The sequence below is a fragment of the Medicago sativa genome, chromosome 3, assembly GCF_051527215.1.
Source record: "Medicago sativa cultivar Bolivia chromosome 3, Bolivia_mono, whole genome shotgun sequence".
NCBI lineage: Eukaryota > Viridiplantae > Streptophyta > Magnoliopsida > Fabales > Fabaceae > Medicago > Medicago sativa.
In genome coordinates, this window is record NC_140751.1 from 19,959,975 (window position 1) to 19,975,508 (window position 15,534).

General features: G+C 30.5%; 1 protein-coding gene across 1 annotated transcript; it reads left to right on the plus strand.

The window, feature by feature from the left end:
* The first annotated feature begins 9,835 nt into the window (after positions 1 to 9,835).
* LOC146936246 (uncharacterized) lies at positions 9,836 to 10,264 on the plus strand. The gene has a single exon (XM_085749172.1). The coding sequence runs from the start codon at positions 9,836 to 9,838 to the stop codon at positions 10,262 to 10,264; it is 429 nt and encodes a 142-aa protein (XP_085605298.1).
* The last annotated feature ends 5,270 nt before the right edge of the window (positions 10,265 to 15,534 follow it).

Here is a 15,534-nt window from a genome sequence, read left to right on the forward strand (position 1 = left end):
TTAATGCATTCCATGTTATAAAATTCTAATTTTTTTAAGTTAACTTTTTATATTATTCTGAATATGATTGAAAAATTCCATGCAAAGCTTTAAGAGCTTAAGGATAATTAAGCAGAATTAAATATATAAAGGACTAAAACTCAGTGTCGGGAAATTTTTATAAGATGCAAATATGCTACTTTTTGTTACGAGGACGAAAAATCAATGTTCATAGTCTTTGAGTTGTTAGGTATAGATGTATTGTATTGTATATGATTTGGTGTGTTGCTGCAACTATTTGTTGACAAACATGCTCTATTTATTTTGGTCTATAATAGAGTGACAAATATCATCTTAAACTCACACTCACACAATGAATATACATTTATTTATTTTTCCTCAATATAAAATATGTGGCCTATATTGACATCACATCTATCAAATAATCATTTACACCACACATTATTATTAGTAAAATAAAAGGAAAGGAAAAATCTAAAAATAATGAAATGACCAAATCAAAACCCAATTAAAGTGAAAAAAAAAATACAATTTATGATATTTAATACGAGCAAAAAAAATGAAAAATACTAAATATTATTTTCTTTATACAAATTTTTTTGGTGAGTAGGTCTACTGGGATTCACCTAAGGGTTGAACTCATAATCTTGAGGTTAAGTAAACTCCTTATAAACTGGGCTCATTCATTTTGGTTAATTTTTTTTTTTTTTAATATATTACTTTGCACATGATAATTTTTAGGCTTAAATACAGTTCTTCTTCCCTTCAAGTTTCAAAATTGTTTGATTTTGGCCCCACAATTTTTAACTGCTCGATTGTAGCCTCTCAAGTTTACCCACTTTTACGTTTATTCTTAATATTGTTTTTCTATTTTTCAAAACATATATTTTTCTTTGTTAAAAAAAAAAAAAACATATATTTTTATACATAAAATAAATAACTCAAAAAACAAAATTTATTACTTTGATCCTATCAACTAATTATTTCATTTAGTTTTTTTAATTAATTTCTCATTTTTTTTCCATAAATATATAATTATTTTTTCAATTTCTCAATTTCCTTCTTTCTACTTTGCATAAGTATCTCTTCAAATTACATATTTAATTTGATCATATCCCCTTAATATTAAATTTAAATTTTTAATAATTTCTAATTGTTTAATTCTTAATTAATTTTTTTTATTTTTGATAATGACACTAATGTATAATTAATTGATGTATAAATTAATTTTAATATAACTGTTTCTATAAATTAAATATACCTTTTTAAAAATATTCCCCTAAAAAATATATTATTTTTTGACTAAATAATTAAAAATATAAAATAAAAAAGTTAGTCGTCAGACAATTTGCCTATATAAAGATTTGGTTGGAGAACATGTGTGTTATTATAACTAAGATGAAGACTGCAAGACATTCTGCTCTCAAGGTCACATTATTGGTATTAATCATTGCATCAGGTTTGAGCAAATTTTTTATACATGTCATGTTGTTATTTTTTTTACTACATCCATCAAATTTCCCATCAAATCTAAATTTTACATGTCACACAAAATATTGTTCTTACGTTCATGTATTGTTTGTGTGTAGTTATGTGCATGGAATATGTAGAAGGACGAAGAAATGGTAAGATTGTACCACAATGTGACGTGAATTGTCCAACCTCATGCGACAGTGAGGCAGCATGTATGAATTGTTGTGATTGTATTCTAGGGGGTGCTAGTCCTACTTGTGATGAAAATCAATGCACATGCATCATATATCCACCCACAATTGCAAGTTGAGTTTGAGTATTGTAACGCGAGTTATATACATGAGAACAATATACCTAAATAATAAAGGATTTGCATCTTTAATCTCAAGAATGATTGTAGCTTTGATGTACTCACAAATCAAATCAAATTTATGGGTAATGATATTTGTAAAATCATTTTCTAATAACTTTGGTAATAATTTTTTTTCTTTTTTCTTATTAGACAAAAACAATAGAGTATGAGAGATATAATTATCACAAAATTAATTATCTCAAATGATTGAACAAATATCGTTTCTCCAAATTTATTTAAGTGTGCTTTATCATTTCTAACACACATCATGGACAACTTTGTATATGGTCACCTATCCATAATAAAATTTAATATAAGAAAATCAATCTCGAGCAAAATTTCATAAATAACTTCGGTTACACTCATAATCTTCAAAAGTTTATGGGTCTAATGGTCATTTAACAAATAAAAAAAAACAATTTGTTATGACATAAGTATATGAAAACAATTTATTCTACTGTGAGAAATGAGGACTATTAATCATAACCATCAAATTGAATTTAACGGCAAAGATTTAAAGCTATAATATGTATTTGCATCCACCCCATAACTCGTCCCTCACTTTCCCAATTCATTCGTTGACATTCCTTTTGGATTTTTATTAAATTAAATTAAATTGCCTCATAATTTCTGGTAACAAACATATCAAAGCAGCCATGTTTTACTCGACATCCTTGCCTTGACGAAGAGAAAGTACGGGGAGGATGGTACGGATGAATTTGCAATTCAAGGTTTTTATGCCACATGTTAAGTCCATGTTTATTCTCAATACTTTTATTAATTTTTATATTTGACATAAATATTTTATTCATAATTATTCCCAATATTTTTTTTGACATAAATATTTCAACTTACTTCATATTTTTTTTTTTTACAAATTAACAAACTTCATATATTAGTTTAATCTTATCCACTCAACATTTTATTTACTTTCAAATTTTTTGCAGCACAAATATCTCAACAAACTATCTATTATATTCTAAAATTTTCTAATCTTATTTGAACATATTTTTTTAATAAATTTAAATATTTAATAATAACTCAATTTAAATAATATCATATATTTATTTTGGTTTTATGTATGTGTGTCACTCCCATGTAAATTTTATTTTGACTTTTTATATTTATCAAAATTTATTTTATATTTAGAATAAATAGCTCATCAAAATACATATATTAATTAATATTATCCGCTAAATGTTTCATTTGATGTTTTAAGTAGCATAAACATTTAAACAAAATACACATCAATTTTCATTATATTGTTCTAATGCGTATAAATTACGAACAATAGTTTATATAAAATTTTGATTAAATTATAGGTATAGAAAATGGATGTTTTGCACTTTCATATTGTAACAAATTATACTAATTTTTTTCATTGATGCCAACAATAAAGCAAATATAATATCTTTCAAAAAATACAACAAATAAAATATAAATTCTTATCTTTTTGAATGACACCATGAAAATAAAATTCTTATAGTCAATTTGCTTAAGGGTACAATTGGAAGGAGAAAAACCTCCCCTATAAATACCCGCCAATTAATCATTCACAAATCCTCATTCTATCATCTCACATCTCTCCTTTGATTTTCTTCTACAATGTGCTTCCACTGTTGGTGTTTCATACAAAAAAGTTACTCAAGTAATTTAGGGGTTGTATGAAATGCTAACGAACATGGTGCCACTCTGCAAATTTGCATGATTTGTTTGGGTTCAAGGTTGATCTGTCTATGTGTAAGGTTGACCAATAAAGTCTTTCGCACTAGAGAGGAAATTACAAACCTTACCCCAACCTGCTTCCCCTTTCACCGTCCTCTCATTCCCCATCTATCTTCTTGTACCACTTGTTTAACATTAGGTTTTTAATAATTTTGTGTAATAAGCTTTAATGTTAATGTAAATGTACTACGAAAGATATGATCTATTAATAAAATGAGAGTTTTATTCATTTTTATCTCTTTACATTTTTGTTTCAATTTTTGCTCATTTTTAATTATGTTTCTTAATATTATATGTCAATGCTCTTATGTAAATCAATGTTTTTCTGTAAATCTGGGAAATGAAAGCGTTCAGATTATAAGCCGAAATCCTGTTCGGGTTATAAAATCATTTCAACATATAATCTGAATAAAGGGTATATTGAGAAAAAATAGAGCGTGTGAGAAACTCATAGGGTGGGAAAAATAATAGTCAATATATAAAGAGAAGTAATCCCTAATTGAAGAGGGTGAGACCAAAAAGAGAGAAGATTTCGGGTTTAGTGACAAAAGTGTGTTCAACAAACGATACCCGTTTCGACAAACCAAACAATCTTTATTACAAAAAAAGTTGTTTAAGTGTATAATTAGGATAATGAAAAAGTAAGTATAAATATAATCATCAAGTTACACTTTTTAAATGATAAAGGAAAAAAAATAAACATGTATATACACATATCATGTTTGTTACACTTATTTCAATATTTGAATTTACTCTTATATATTCGTTAAATGTGTTGTTATTTGTATTAAAAGTTGCGGGTAATTTTGAAAACAAAAAAAACCAGCCCAAAAGAGCTAAAACATGTTATTTTATTTGTATAGATAATATAATGATTGTTTCTAGTTACACCCCAACTATTTTTAGTTACACCCCAAATTGACAAAAGTACCCCTAACCAGTTTTGAATTAAAATAAAATAAAATATTATCAGTAGTCTTCTCTTATCTCCACAAGCGCCATGGAAATAGATCTGTAACTTGGTAACCCTTTGCGTCGTTTAGGTCTCTATCGCATCCTGTGATCATCATGATAAGTAGGGGTGTTTTTAATTTGACGAATTCAATGACATAACATTTGTAGAATTTGGGAGAAGTTATGAAAGAAAGAAATTGTGTGCAAATTAGAGGATTACGATGTCTAAACAAAATCATCTAGTACACATTTTTGCTTCGTTTCCTACCCAATATAATTTTCACAATCATCCAGTACACATTTTTCCGATGCATATAGATGAACATAAACTCAATTTAGGTGATGTTTTCTTAAAAGAAATTGTTAATTGCAGATTTTGATTTCACGTTAATTCAATTTACATATTCACACGTTAATTCAATTTACATATTCACACGTCAATTGATTTCACGTATACATACACTAACTAAGGTTACAATTCACACGCATGAGGCTAAGGGCTATTTCGGTATAATAATAAAATATTAATGGAATTTGGGTGTAACCGGATGATTTAGGGGTGTAACTAAAACAAATCTAATATAATAACATATTTAAATATGTCAAAAATTAATAAAAGTTAATATGTTTACGTAAATGAAAATGTTTAAAAGTGTGTTTGATATATGCTAAAAAAGGAAGGATATACTCCCTCCGTCCCGGAATAACCGACCTATTTTCTAAAAAAAAGTGTCCCAAAATAACTGACTCATTTCAATTTTCAATACAACTTTCATCATTCTCAATACAATATAACACTAAATAATACTACTTTTATCATTCCCAATACAATATATTCCACTTTCCCCTTTATTTATACACTTTTCTTAATTTGTGTGAAAAACCAAAGTAGGTCAATTAAACCGGGACGGAGGGAGTAATAACTTTAGTAATATTTCAATGACAGGACAAACTTGGTCTAAAAACTGAAATTCTTGTCCTCCTTAAATCACAACACAATTTTTTGTCTAAGTACAAATTGTTAAAATATCAAAATAAACTTTTATCTACCAAAAATCGTATTTAGACAAAAAATTGTTCAATACCATAGAATTTTGTCCTAGGTTATATTGTCTTGTGCATTTCTGTTCCATACTGACTTTTTAGTAGAGAAATTAAAAATGCACAAAATATTGTTATATCCACCCGCTAGGTCGCGCGAATTCAGGTTGTTTTGTCTTTTTTTTTTTTTTTGTCACCGTTAGAACCAAACCCTAAAACCAATAACCTAAACGCAGCTATAAATTTGGAACGTGTTCCAAACAATCGTTACTCATTCCTTTCTACTGCTTCCATTACATTCTTGCTTGTTCTTTGCTTCCCATAATAAGGTTGTTGAATTGTTCTTTGTCTTCTTCGTTCACATCTTTCTTTCAGTTCTGATTCATCGGAGTCACTTTTTGATTCATCGGAGTCACATCTTTTAGGGTTTGTACTTTTTTGGTAAGATTGCCTATTTTCTTCTTCACATGCCTTTTAATTCATTCATTCTATTTCTCTATTATCATTTTCAGTGCAACAAAACAATGCAGCCGCAACAAGGAAGATTAATACCTTTGGAAGTCAGACTTGTACCTTGGAATCGTATTCATTACGATGGTGGTGTCAATGAAATAATTCTTGATGCTCTTGATATAATGGATGCTTTTGGTTTCACTCCCATCTTTTTCAGCAATCAAAATCCTTCAAGAATGTTCGAAACAAATTGCATGCAACCTAGAGTAACTACTCATGATGGCTTGTCTGTTTATGCTCATGATGACCACCATATTTTTGACACCGACCCACTTAATGAAGGCCTAATGGTACATGTTGAGGGAACCAATACGAATGACGAAGAAAACCTAACTATAGGCAAACAACTATCCAAGAAAGGAGAAGAAATATCAACTCTAGGCAAGTGTCGATCCAAGAAACGTAAAGAGAGACCAACTCTAGGCAAGCGTCCATCCAAGAAACGAAAACAAAGAACAACTTTAGGCAAGCGTCCATCCAAGAAACCAGCATGGATGGATGATTATGTGTGTTATCTTAAGAAATATTCTAGATAACTATAGCCACTGCTTGTTATTTTTTATGTTACTGCAATTCCTATTTTTACGCAACTCTATTATGTCTCTTAGCTTTATATGTTGTACTGTGAGAACCATTTGAAGTGTGTTGAATGATAAGAAGGCTCTATTTCTGTCCTCTTTCTGTATTTGTCATAGTATTAGGTTTTAGACATTTGTGATTTACACTTTTCCTTTTAAGAACATTAAGACAGATTCGATCGTTAATTCTTGAGAGTGCAGGGACTTATTTAAATGACATAATTGCCTAACGTGCTTCGTAGGCAAACACAGATGCTGCACACAGCGCTGCCATAAAAGATGTCACCTGCGTAACACTAAACACTTTCAAACCATATGCCCAAAAACGAATTCTGATTTATGCAGAGAACCCTGTACTAACTCATAATTTAACAAAATCCGCGCTAGCTGCACAAAAGATGTTATCTGCAGAATACGAAATCAGCAATGATCATTGCTAGCTCCTATAGAAAAAGAAAATTGTGGTGCTTAATTACTCTTAGAAAAGCATGTGCAAGAAATTATAAAGAGATTGTCACAGTTGTCAAAACTTACTGGATTTATTGGCAGCATCGTCTGATATTGCTTCTCTATTGCATTCTTCAGTTCTGTTATGACCTAGAGAAAGTAAAAAGCATTTAATGGCATAATTAAAGTAAAACACCATACCAACTGACTTATGAAGGGAAAGAGGGAAATAACTCTCAAAACAATTTCTGATCTGTCAAAACTTTTACTCTTGTGGATCCTAGTCACTCTAAATAGATACTCAGTCCATTAACTAGTTGAGTTGCGAACACAATCAAATGAGAAAAGATTTACTTGTAAATAAAATGAATTGATTTCGGTAGCTGATAGACTGATAAGAATGTGAAATCGTTCAACAAACTCATGTATTAAACCATGAAATAAGTTCTCTACTTGAATTCAGCCTGCCAAAAATAATAATTCTCAATGATGTACAGATCCAACTTGAATCCCTAGATGATTTAGAACATGAAATTTATAGTTCCTAATAATGCGTAGCCATAGTCACATAATTTTCTACAAAGGGAGAGAACCGCTAACCAATTCACGATACATTTGTGTATTGGCCAGCACAAATTCTAGTGCAATTCGGATAACTGGAATGCCAGATCACCCAACAGAACTGGAATTCAAGATCGCAGAAAAAAAACCGGTAATAGCCAGTAAATAACAGTACTAACCAGTATGCAGTGGATGAGAACGCTGCTTGTCTTTCTCCATCATACGTTGCTATTATTGACCACTTTCTTCTCCATTTTCACAAACCTATCGAAATGGTACCATGTACCCGAACCCGTACAACGTTCAAAAGAGAACTGCATATTAGGTTACTATGAGCTTAGCAAATACTTAACTTAACACTTCCTATTATATTTCTTTGCATAAACTGTCTTATTGAAGGTATCCCTATCATTAAGTATTTTCGATTGATCCAACAAACCAACTCCAGTCTTTTTAGTGTGTTTTGGCCTCACTCGCACGCTTTATGGAAAACTTTTCAGAAGGCCATGCCTTGTGCACGTCGCAATCACTCCCTGGCCCTCGTCGTCCTTGGTCGTTACAACCACCGTATATTTTCAAATTAATATCTAATAAAATGCTATAAACATGTTCCTTAAAAAAATAAAACTAATTTCGAGCTCATTTTCTATGGAGGAACTTTTTAGTTTTTACAATGTTTTTAACATGATTGAAAAAATATAATACAAAAATACATATGGACTTAACAAGACTAAATTTGTTCTTTAAAAAAAAAACAAGACTAACTTTGCAATCAAGAAAATTTTGTAGTGATGAAAACATGTCACATTTTTCATGGGATCAAATAACAAAATTAGTAATTTTTTAAGTACGAAAAACTTATTTATTCCTTAATTATTTTATCATAAAAAATTATAAAAAGGGGAACAAAATATTATATTAACAAATGAATATAAAATATTATGACCTAGTAAATGTTTTAATAATTAGCGATCGGACGGACCCTCCGTATCCGTCTGTCTACTCTTTTTATTACACTAATACATATAAATTACAAATATTAATTTTTGTAAAATTTAGATTTTCATTAAAATTATTTTAATTTTCAATAAAGTATGTGTATAGACATTTCACACTTTTATATTCTAACAAACTATACTCATCTTTTTTAATGACACAAAAAATAAAATAAATATAAATTAAATTCTCATCTTTTTGAATGACACTAACAACATAGCATTCTTATAGAAAAATTTGTCTAAGGGTATAATTGGTAGTGAAAAAGTAATCTCAAAACAATGCATTCACTTTATATATAGTATAGATAGATAAATATTTTGTATTTTTATATTTTAAGACACTAATTTTATTATTGAAATCAACACAATTAATCTTTTTCTTAACAAACGTACACGTACCTTAAACGACTATTGTTTTGAGACGGAGGGAGTACCTAATAATATTTATTTAGGACACATGTTAAGACATCAAAGATGAAAATAATGTATTTTTTAAAATTGTCTCAATTGATTTCTCAAACTTCTAATAATTACTTTTTTTCAATAAATACACACTATTTATAAAAACCTTAATATTTATCCCTAAAATTAATAAATCATAAAGATAATAAATGCAAAATATTACTTACCGTTGGATAAAATTCACCAACTCATGTTTTACCGTTAGAGCAATAACCTAGAAGCAACATCAAAACCTAGCTATAAATTAGGTTAATCTGTTACACTCTCTCTGTCTTACATTCTTACTTATTCTTCGATAACTCAAAGGTTCTTGCGCCACCCTTGTTCTCTTTCTCTCTATTGCACTAAACAAAAAAAGCAACCTCAAAATCTATCTATGAATTAGATTGTCCTGTTCCTTTGCTATCTACGTATCTCTCTCTCTCTCTCTCTCTCTCTCTCTCTCTCTCTCTCATATTCTTGCTTCTTTATTAAGGTTTGTTCGATAATTAGGTTTTCCGATAAATTCACTCAAATAACACTTTAAGGTTGCCTTATTGCTTCTTGCACTGAGGTAGTGAGGTTCTTGCGCCACCCTTGTTCTGTTTCTTTCTTGTGCCCTAAACCTAAACTTCACAAGGTTTCTACTTTTTCTTATCATAAATCAATAAATTTCATTACTTGTTCTTCTTATCTTATTTTCTATTTCTTTATTATATTTTCAGTGAAAAATAGAAATTCTAAGTGGAGTAATGGAGCAACAACCACGTAATATAAGAAGTGCTATAAATGTAGAAAGTGATTATGTAATGATTCTCGATGCTGTTGATCTAAATCTTGCTCGTCGTCGTCATACTCATGGTACAAATCGATCGACAAGGTTCACTCTCTCGCGTCCTTCTGTTGTTCGCCACCATAACCTTATCAACGAGATTCAAGCTACTACAAGAAATACTGAAACTATCCAACGAAATTCTGATCGGTATCTTTCAAAAATTAGAGTTGAAGAAGGAAAGGAGTCTGAAGCTATGATGTGTTCCATTTGTTTGGCGGAGCTTTTGGTTGGAACGCAAGCAACTCGGTTGCCGTGTTCGCATTTGTACCACGAAGAATGTATCATGAAATGGTTTGGTAGATCAAACACTTGCCCTTTGTGTCGTCAAATTGTTCCTAATATGTGACTTAGTTTATGTAGTTTCTTTACATGTTTCAATTTTTGTTTCATGTATTTGTTGGTGAATATAAAAATTCTATTTCTTTAATATCTTTCTATTTTGTCCATTATATGTTCCTATATGCAATGTATTGCATTTAAAACACTTCTCCAAATTGTCCCATAATATTTAGGCATTATTTTGATCAGTTAAGCCGCAACATTTCAATATATATCATATATGTTCAAATTAATTGGATCACCTTATATTATTAACACGTTAATGTTAAATATGGTAGAAAAAACTATCAACTAGATTTCATTTTAACCAAATCAATCGACTAGAAGTTATACATTAATTGATAGAAAATCGTCAAGAGTGTAGTTCTTTGTTGGAGCTACAAATGGTGATTATGTAAAACCACGCCAAAATCTCCTTGAACAAGCTTCACACAGAAGTTATGAGGTAAAAACTTCAATATCTTTATACCGATTACATATTGTCGTACCAGTTAAATTTTACTAGAAATTCTCCCCTCGGAGATTCTGGTAACTTCTTATTAATGTAGTATCCAACCCCAACAAAGAGCAGAACCGAATTCACAAGCAATGTTAGCATGGCAATAACCAATACCTACAATGTGCTTATTAATGCTTCCATTTCCTCGTTTTTCCATCATTTCAGACCTTAAATGTAAATGACATAACCAGAATCAGCATCATAAGATTTCTGAAAACTTACGACACTGTCAACAGGAAATAGTTCCTTAAACATCAAAGGAAGAACATTGCAAGACGAGCAATTTACACATCAATATCTTTAAAAACTAGAAACTTTGATTTTCGAAAAAAGGGCTAAAGAAAATCAAGTCCATCATCACCTTTCTGATATATCATTTCACGGAGAAGCAGCAACATATGGACAGTTTCAAATGTGGTTGTTCATACATATGTCGTAGGGATCACAAGGTCTTGGTGTACAAAGGTAAAGCCCAGCAACCATGGAATACGTGAAGTCATTTTCTATCTCCTTTAATCCTTAAACCATCTTCTTCTTCCTTCTTTTCATAGCCACACAATATATAGGTTAAGAAAAAGATATTAATGACATAAGATAAAGAGATTAAAAGAGAGAGTCTAGGTACCAGTCTTGATAAGATGATGGAAAAAACATGAAATTAGACATCTTTTAAAGGCCGGATAATCAACGTTTGCACTCACCTCATGCAGGGAGATCACCATTGGTCCATTCCCGTTGTGGATCTAACATTGGATGTTACCAGTTAAAAAAAATAAAAAAATAGATATTGAGAGATTAGGCGCACAATTGCAGCAGTGCACTTAGATCAGGAGATAGAAACTTTAGTCATGGAATGCTCTTTCTTGAGCCTTGGATCTGGCTGCATAGCAGAAATCTAGTGGCGCGGTGCTCTACTTCAGTACAGATTCAAGTTGATGGATGGAGTTCAGACAATTTCCTACAACTGAGAATTGCTCGATTCTTAAACAACCAATTGAACCTGCTCATATGTTCAAACATTAAATACTGAGAGACTCATTTAAAATCTGGAAGCATCAGTGCAAAGACATGATTTACACCTACCTAGGACAGACTTAATACTAGGAGTAGAAGCCACTTGGGAACTCATGTGGCTGATAATGAAGCATTACAGCTTAAATTCTTTCAGCAAGGAAGATTTGTCATTGTCCGAGGAGAGAAATCCAAGTTATCAGAACAAGCACAATTCCATCTCTGCAATGTTTTGGTTACAGTTGGTTGAAGCTGAAAACCCACAAAACAATTAGTTGGAGCTGTCGAACTCTATCGAACAAGAGTTAGGGCGGGAAGAATGGTTATTCACGTCACAAGAAATTAAATCACAATGCACAATGTCAAATAAGCTAAATTCTTCATAGTGTACCTGTCATGATACAACGACAAATGAATATAGACGAACCAACAAATACAAAGATGAAGTGCTTTTAAGCAAAAATCAAACTTATTTTCAAACCAAAACAAATAATACTCAAATGTAAATTAGGTCGATATTGATATAGCTATAAAACCCCTAATCTTTAATTTATGCAATCAAGAATTATAATTAAAATGTATAAAATCAAATGATATATGAATATTGCTTTATTGTTCTCCGACTCCATGATTCATGTCCTGATGTGATTCACACAAATAATGTTCATCATAAATATATATATTTTTTTTTTTGCAAGAAAAACTCTCACCTTTCTATTAAAAATGTCATAAGATATTCTCACAATAATAATGGTGTATACCACTCTTCGACTTGAAACCATTATGATCCCTAGATGTGGATTCAAGTGTTTTATTGCAATTCAAACATTGTCTGTAACAGGATAACCATAACTTCGTTAATGGGCATTTAAGCAATCATGCTGAGGGACATGAGTGTCCTAGATGAGATTTGTCCCTCCTTCATAACAGGAGATAAATCTTGAGGTCTCTTGACAAAATATGACTGTAAAATTGCATGACCATGCCGAATTAAGTCAATATGAGATATTGAGTTGATTCGTTATTCAGTATATTTCGGGATCAAGAAATATAAATATTGATCTATACAAGGGTGACAAAATCTATGTCTGTGATCAATATAGATATAAGGACAAATGACTAATTTTACACAAGAATATTATCATGGAAAAGGTTTCGCCAGATCACTTGACATTCTTGTCACTTGGGTAGCAATGATGTGTTGCTAGATTCCGCTCATTGTTTATAATATTAAATATTATATTTAATATTATTGATAACGTAACTAGAACCTATAGGGTCACACGCAAAAGAATGGTCAAAAGAGAAATATAAGTAAAACTTATATGATGGGTGTGTTTACCAAATAACGCTAATTAGTTAGAAGAAAGTTAAACGAGCTAATGGGCTTACGAAAGCCCAATAGTGAATTCTGACTTGCAAAACACACTTGCAGTTCTTTAAATAGAACCCTTGTGCTGAAGTCAGAGGTTACACGTTTTGAAAACCCTAATTCTCTGAATCTCTGATTGCTTGGCTAACACTGGGAACCAGAGGAGCACCGTTCATGTGGATGAGTAGAGGCTTTGCTTTTTGCTTTTCTATGATCGAGATTCCTTTCTGCACTTCGAGAGGTAACATTCTAATCACTGATCATGTCAAATTCATAATGATGCAAGGAAAAGAAATAGAAATTTTTATTCCGCTGCCTGTTTTTGGTAATCGATTTTCCTTTAGAGATCACATCTTAGAAATTGTGGTTGGGCCTAACACAGCCCTACAAAACCGACTTGTGAGGTGAAGATTTCTAGTGAGAGAAACACAAAGCAAGGGTGTTAGGAGTAGATTCTTCCCAAGATTTGTTGAGACATCGTGAATCTTAGCATGAAATTTTCATCTTTCTTCCATCTTTTGCAAATCTTTCATAGACATATGTAGCTATATCTATCCTTGTGGGTTTTGAGGTATTCAAACAAGCTATTATGTTATCTTTGATCATTTAATATAAGGTTCTAGCTTATTTATTCAATAATGTTATTAATCTTGTGTTTAATGCTTATTTAAGATTTGAAATGTTAATGAAAAATACTTTTGGAGCTAGGGTTAGAATAATAACCTATCAAAGTTTTTATTCTAGACATTGGGTTTAAGTTTTGATAATCACTTTGTAATTAAGAACTTAATACTATTGGATTGTTTAATAGATTGAGAAATCGTCGATTAAACTATATGATTGAACTCATGAAGATATTTAGACATAAATAATGATTGAAATCATGACATTATTTAGACATGAATAATGTTGTTGAGTGATTGTTGTCGCGTCATTTTTCGGAGGTCAAGCTATTTGATTAGCATAGACTAACTATTTTTATTCACGACTGAACTTTTTATTTTTTAAAGAAAGTGGAAAAAAGTTCTAATTACCACATTTTTGAAAATTAGGGTTCGGGGGTTAGAAGGTATTAGCACCTTTATGTTCGTAGTACTCTACGAGAACCTCTTGATTTTATTTAACCTTTTGTGTTTAAACTTACTTGATTTTGAAAATGGAGTTTAAAGAAAGAGTAGTGATTAAGAGAAGAAGAGGATTGTTTTTGTTTACATTTTTTATTGATTTGGAAGGATATGGTCATTTGCCTACGTACCCGTGAGGGATCAAAACCTCGTAGTTCGGGGTAGAAATTACCGTTTGATTGGTTTTGTGTTTTTTTATTAGTTTTGAAAAAGTTTTAAAATAAAAAGCCAAGTGGCAAAGTAAGAATTTGTTTGTGTTTTTAATATTGAAAGAAAAAGGACTCAAAGTAGAATTTAAATTGATTTGAAATTTGATTAAGAAAGAAAATAAAAAGAACGATCACTTGATTGAAAATCAAGGTTTATTGTGAAAATATTTTTTTTTATGATTTTTGATTATTAATTAAAACATAAGGATAAATTAACGTGACAATGAAGAGAAATAAGTACTGTGAATTATTTATTAAGTCATTCATTTATGATATTGATTGGAGAAATATCAAAGAAGAAAATTCATGATCATATGCATGAAGATTCTATCATAAAACACTTAGGATGGTCGAAGAATCTTCCATCACCATTCAACATATGATTTGGAAGAATATAATCATCAATCAAAGGAATTTTTACTTCGAGAAAAGTTTCTCATGTTCCTACGAAGATTATTCTGGTCATACAAAGTGAAGAGAACATCCTCGTTTGATGTTCTAAAGATAACATACATATTATGATTATTATCTTGTTATCTACTAACGTTTTTTGTGAGAATGTTTCAGTGAGAATGTTCTTGAGAACGTTCTGACCTTGCAAAGTTAACATAAACATCTTCATCAAAACAATGAACAAAGAAAAGGATAAATATGGACTTTTGAGCAATGCTAAAGATCTCCATAATTAAGATCAAGAATAAATTTTATTCTCTTATGTCTCACCAAAAGAAGATACCTTTGATACATGACATAAATAGAAGGAATATCATATGATTACATAAGGTAAGGCTTTGCATTTAAAGAAAAAATGAAGAAGCACATGTCTTAAAGAAAGAAAAAAAATTGTTTTACAAAGAAAAAATGTTCTTGATAACATTCTAGTGAAACTACAAAGAGATAAGAATGACATCATAATGTCCCATCCATTTACAACCATATTACAGCTGGATTACAACATCACGTGTTGTTGTCTCAAAAGGCTTGGAAAGAAAAGAATGTTATTCAGAACATTCTTCACTTGAAATAACTCACAATTTGAAGCTTCCTTGCGTACCAAGCAAC

Coding starts and splice junctions, on each gene's coding strand:
- LOC146936246 (XM_085749172.1), top strand. CDS start 9,836: ATGGAGCAACAACCACGTAATATAAGAAGTGCTATAAATGTAGAAAGT.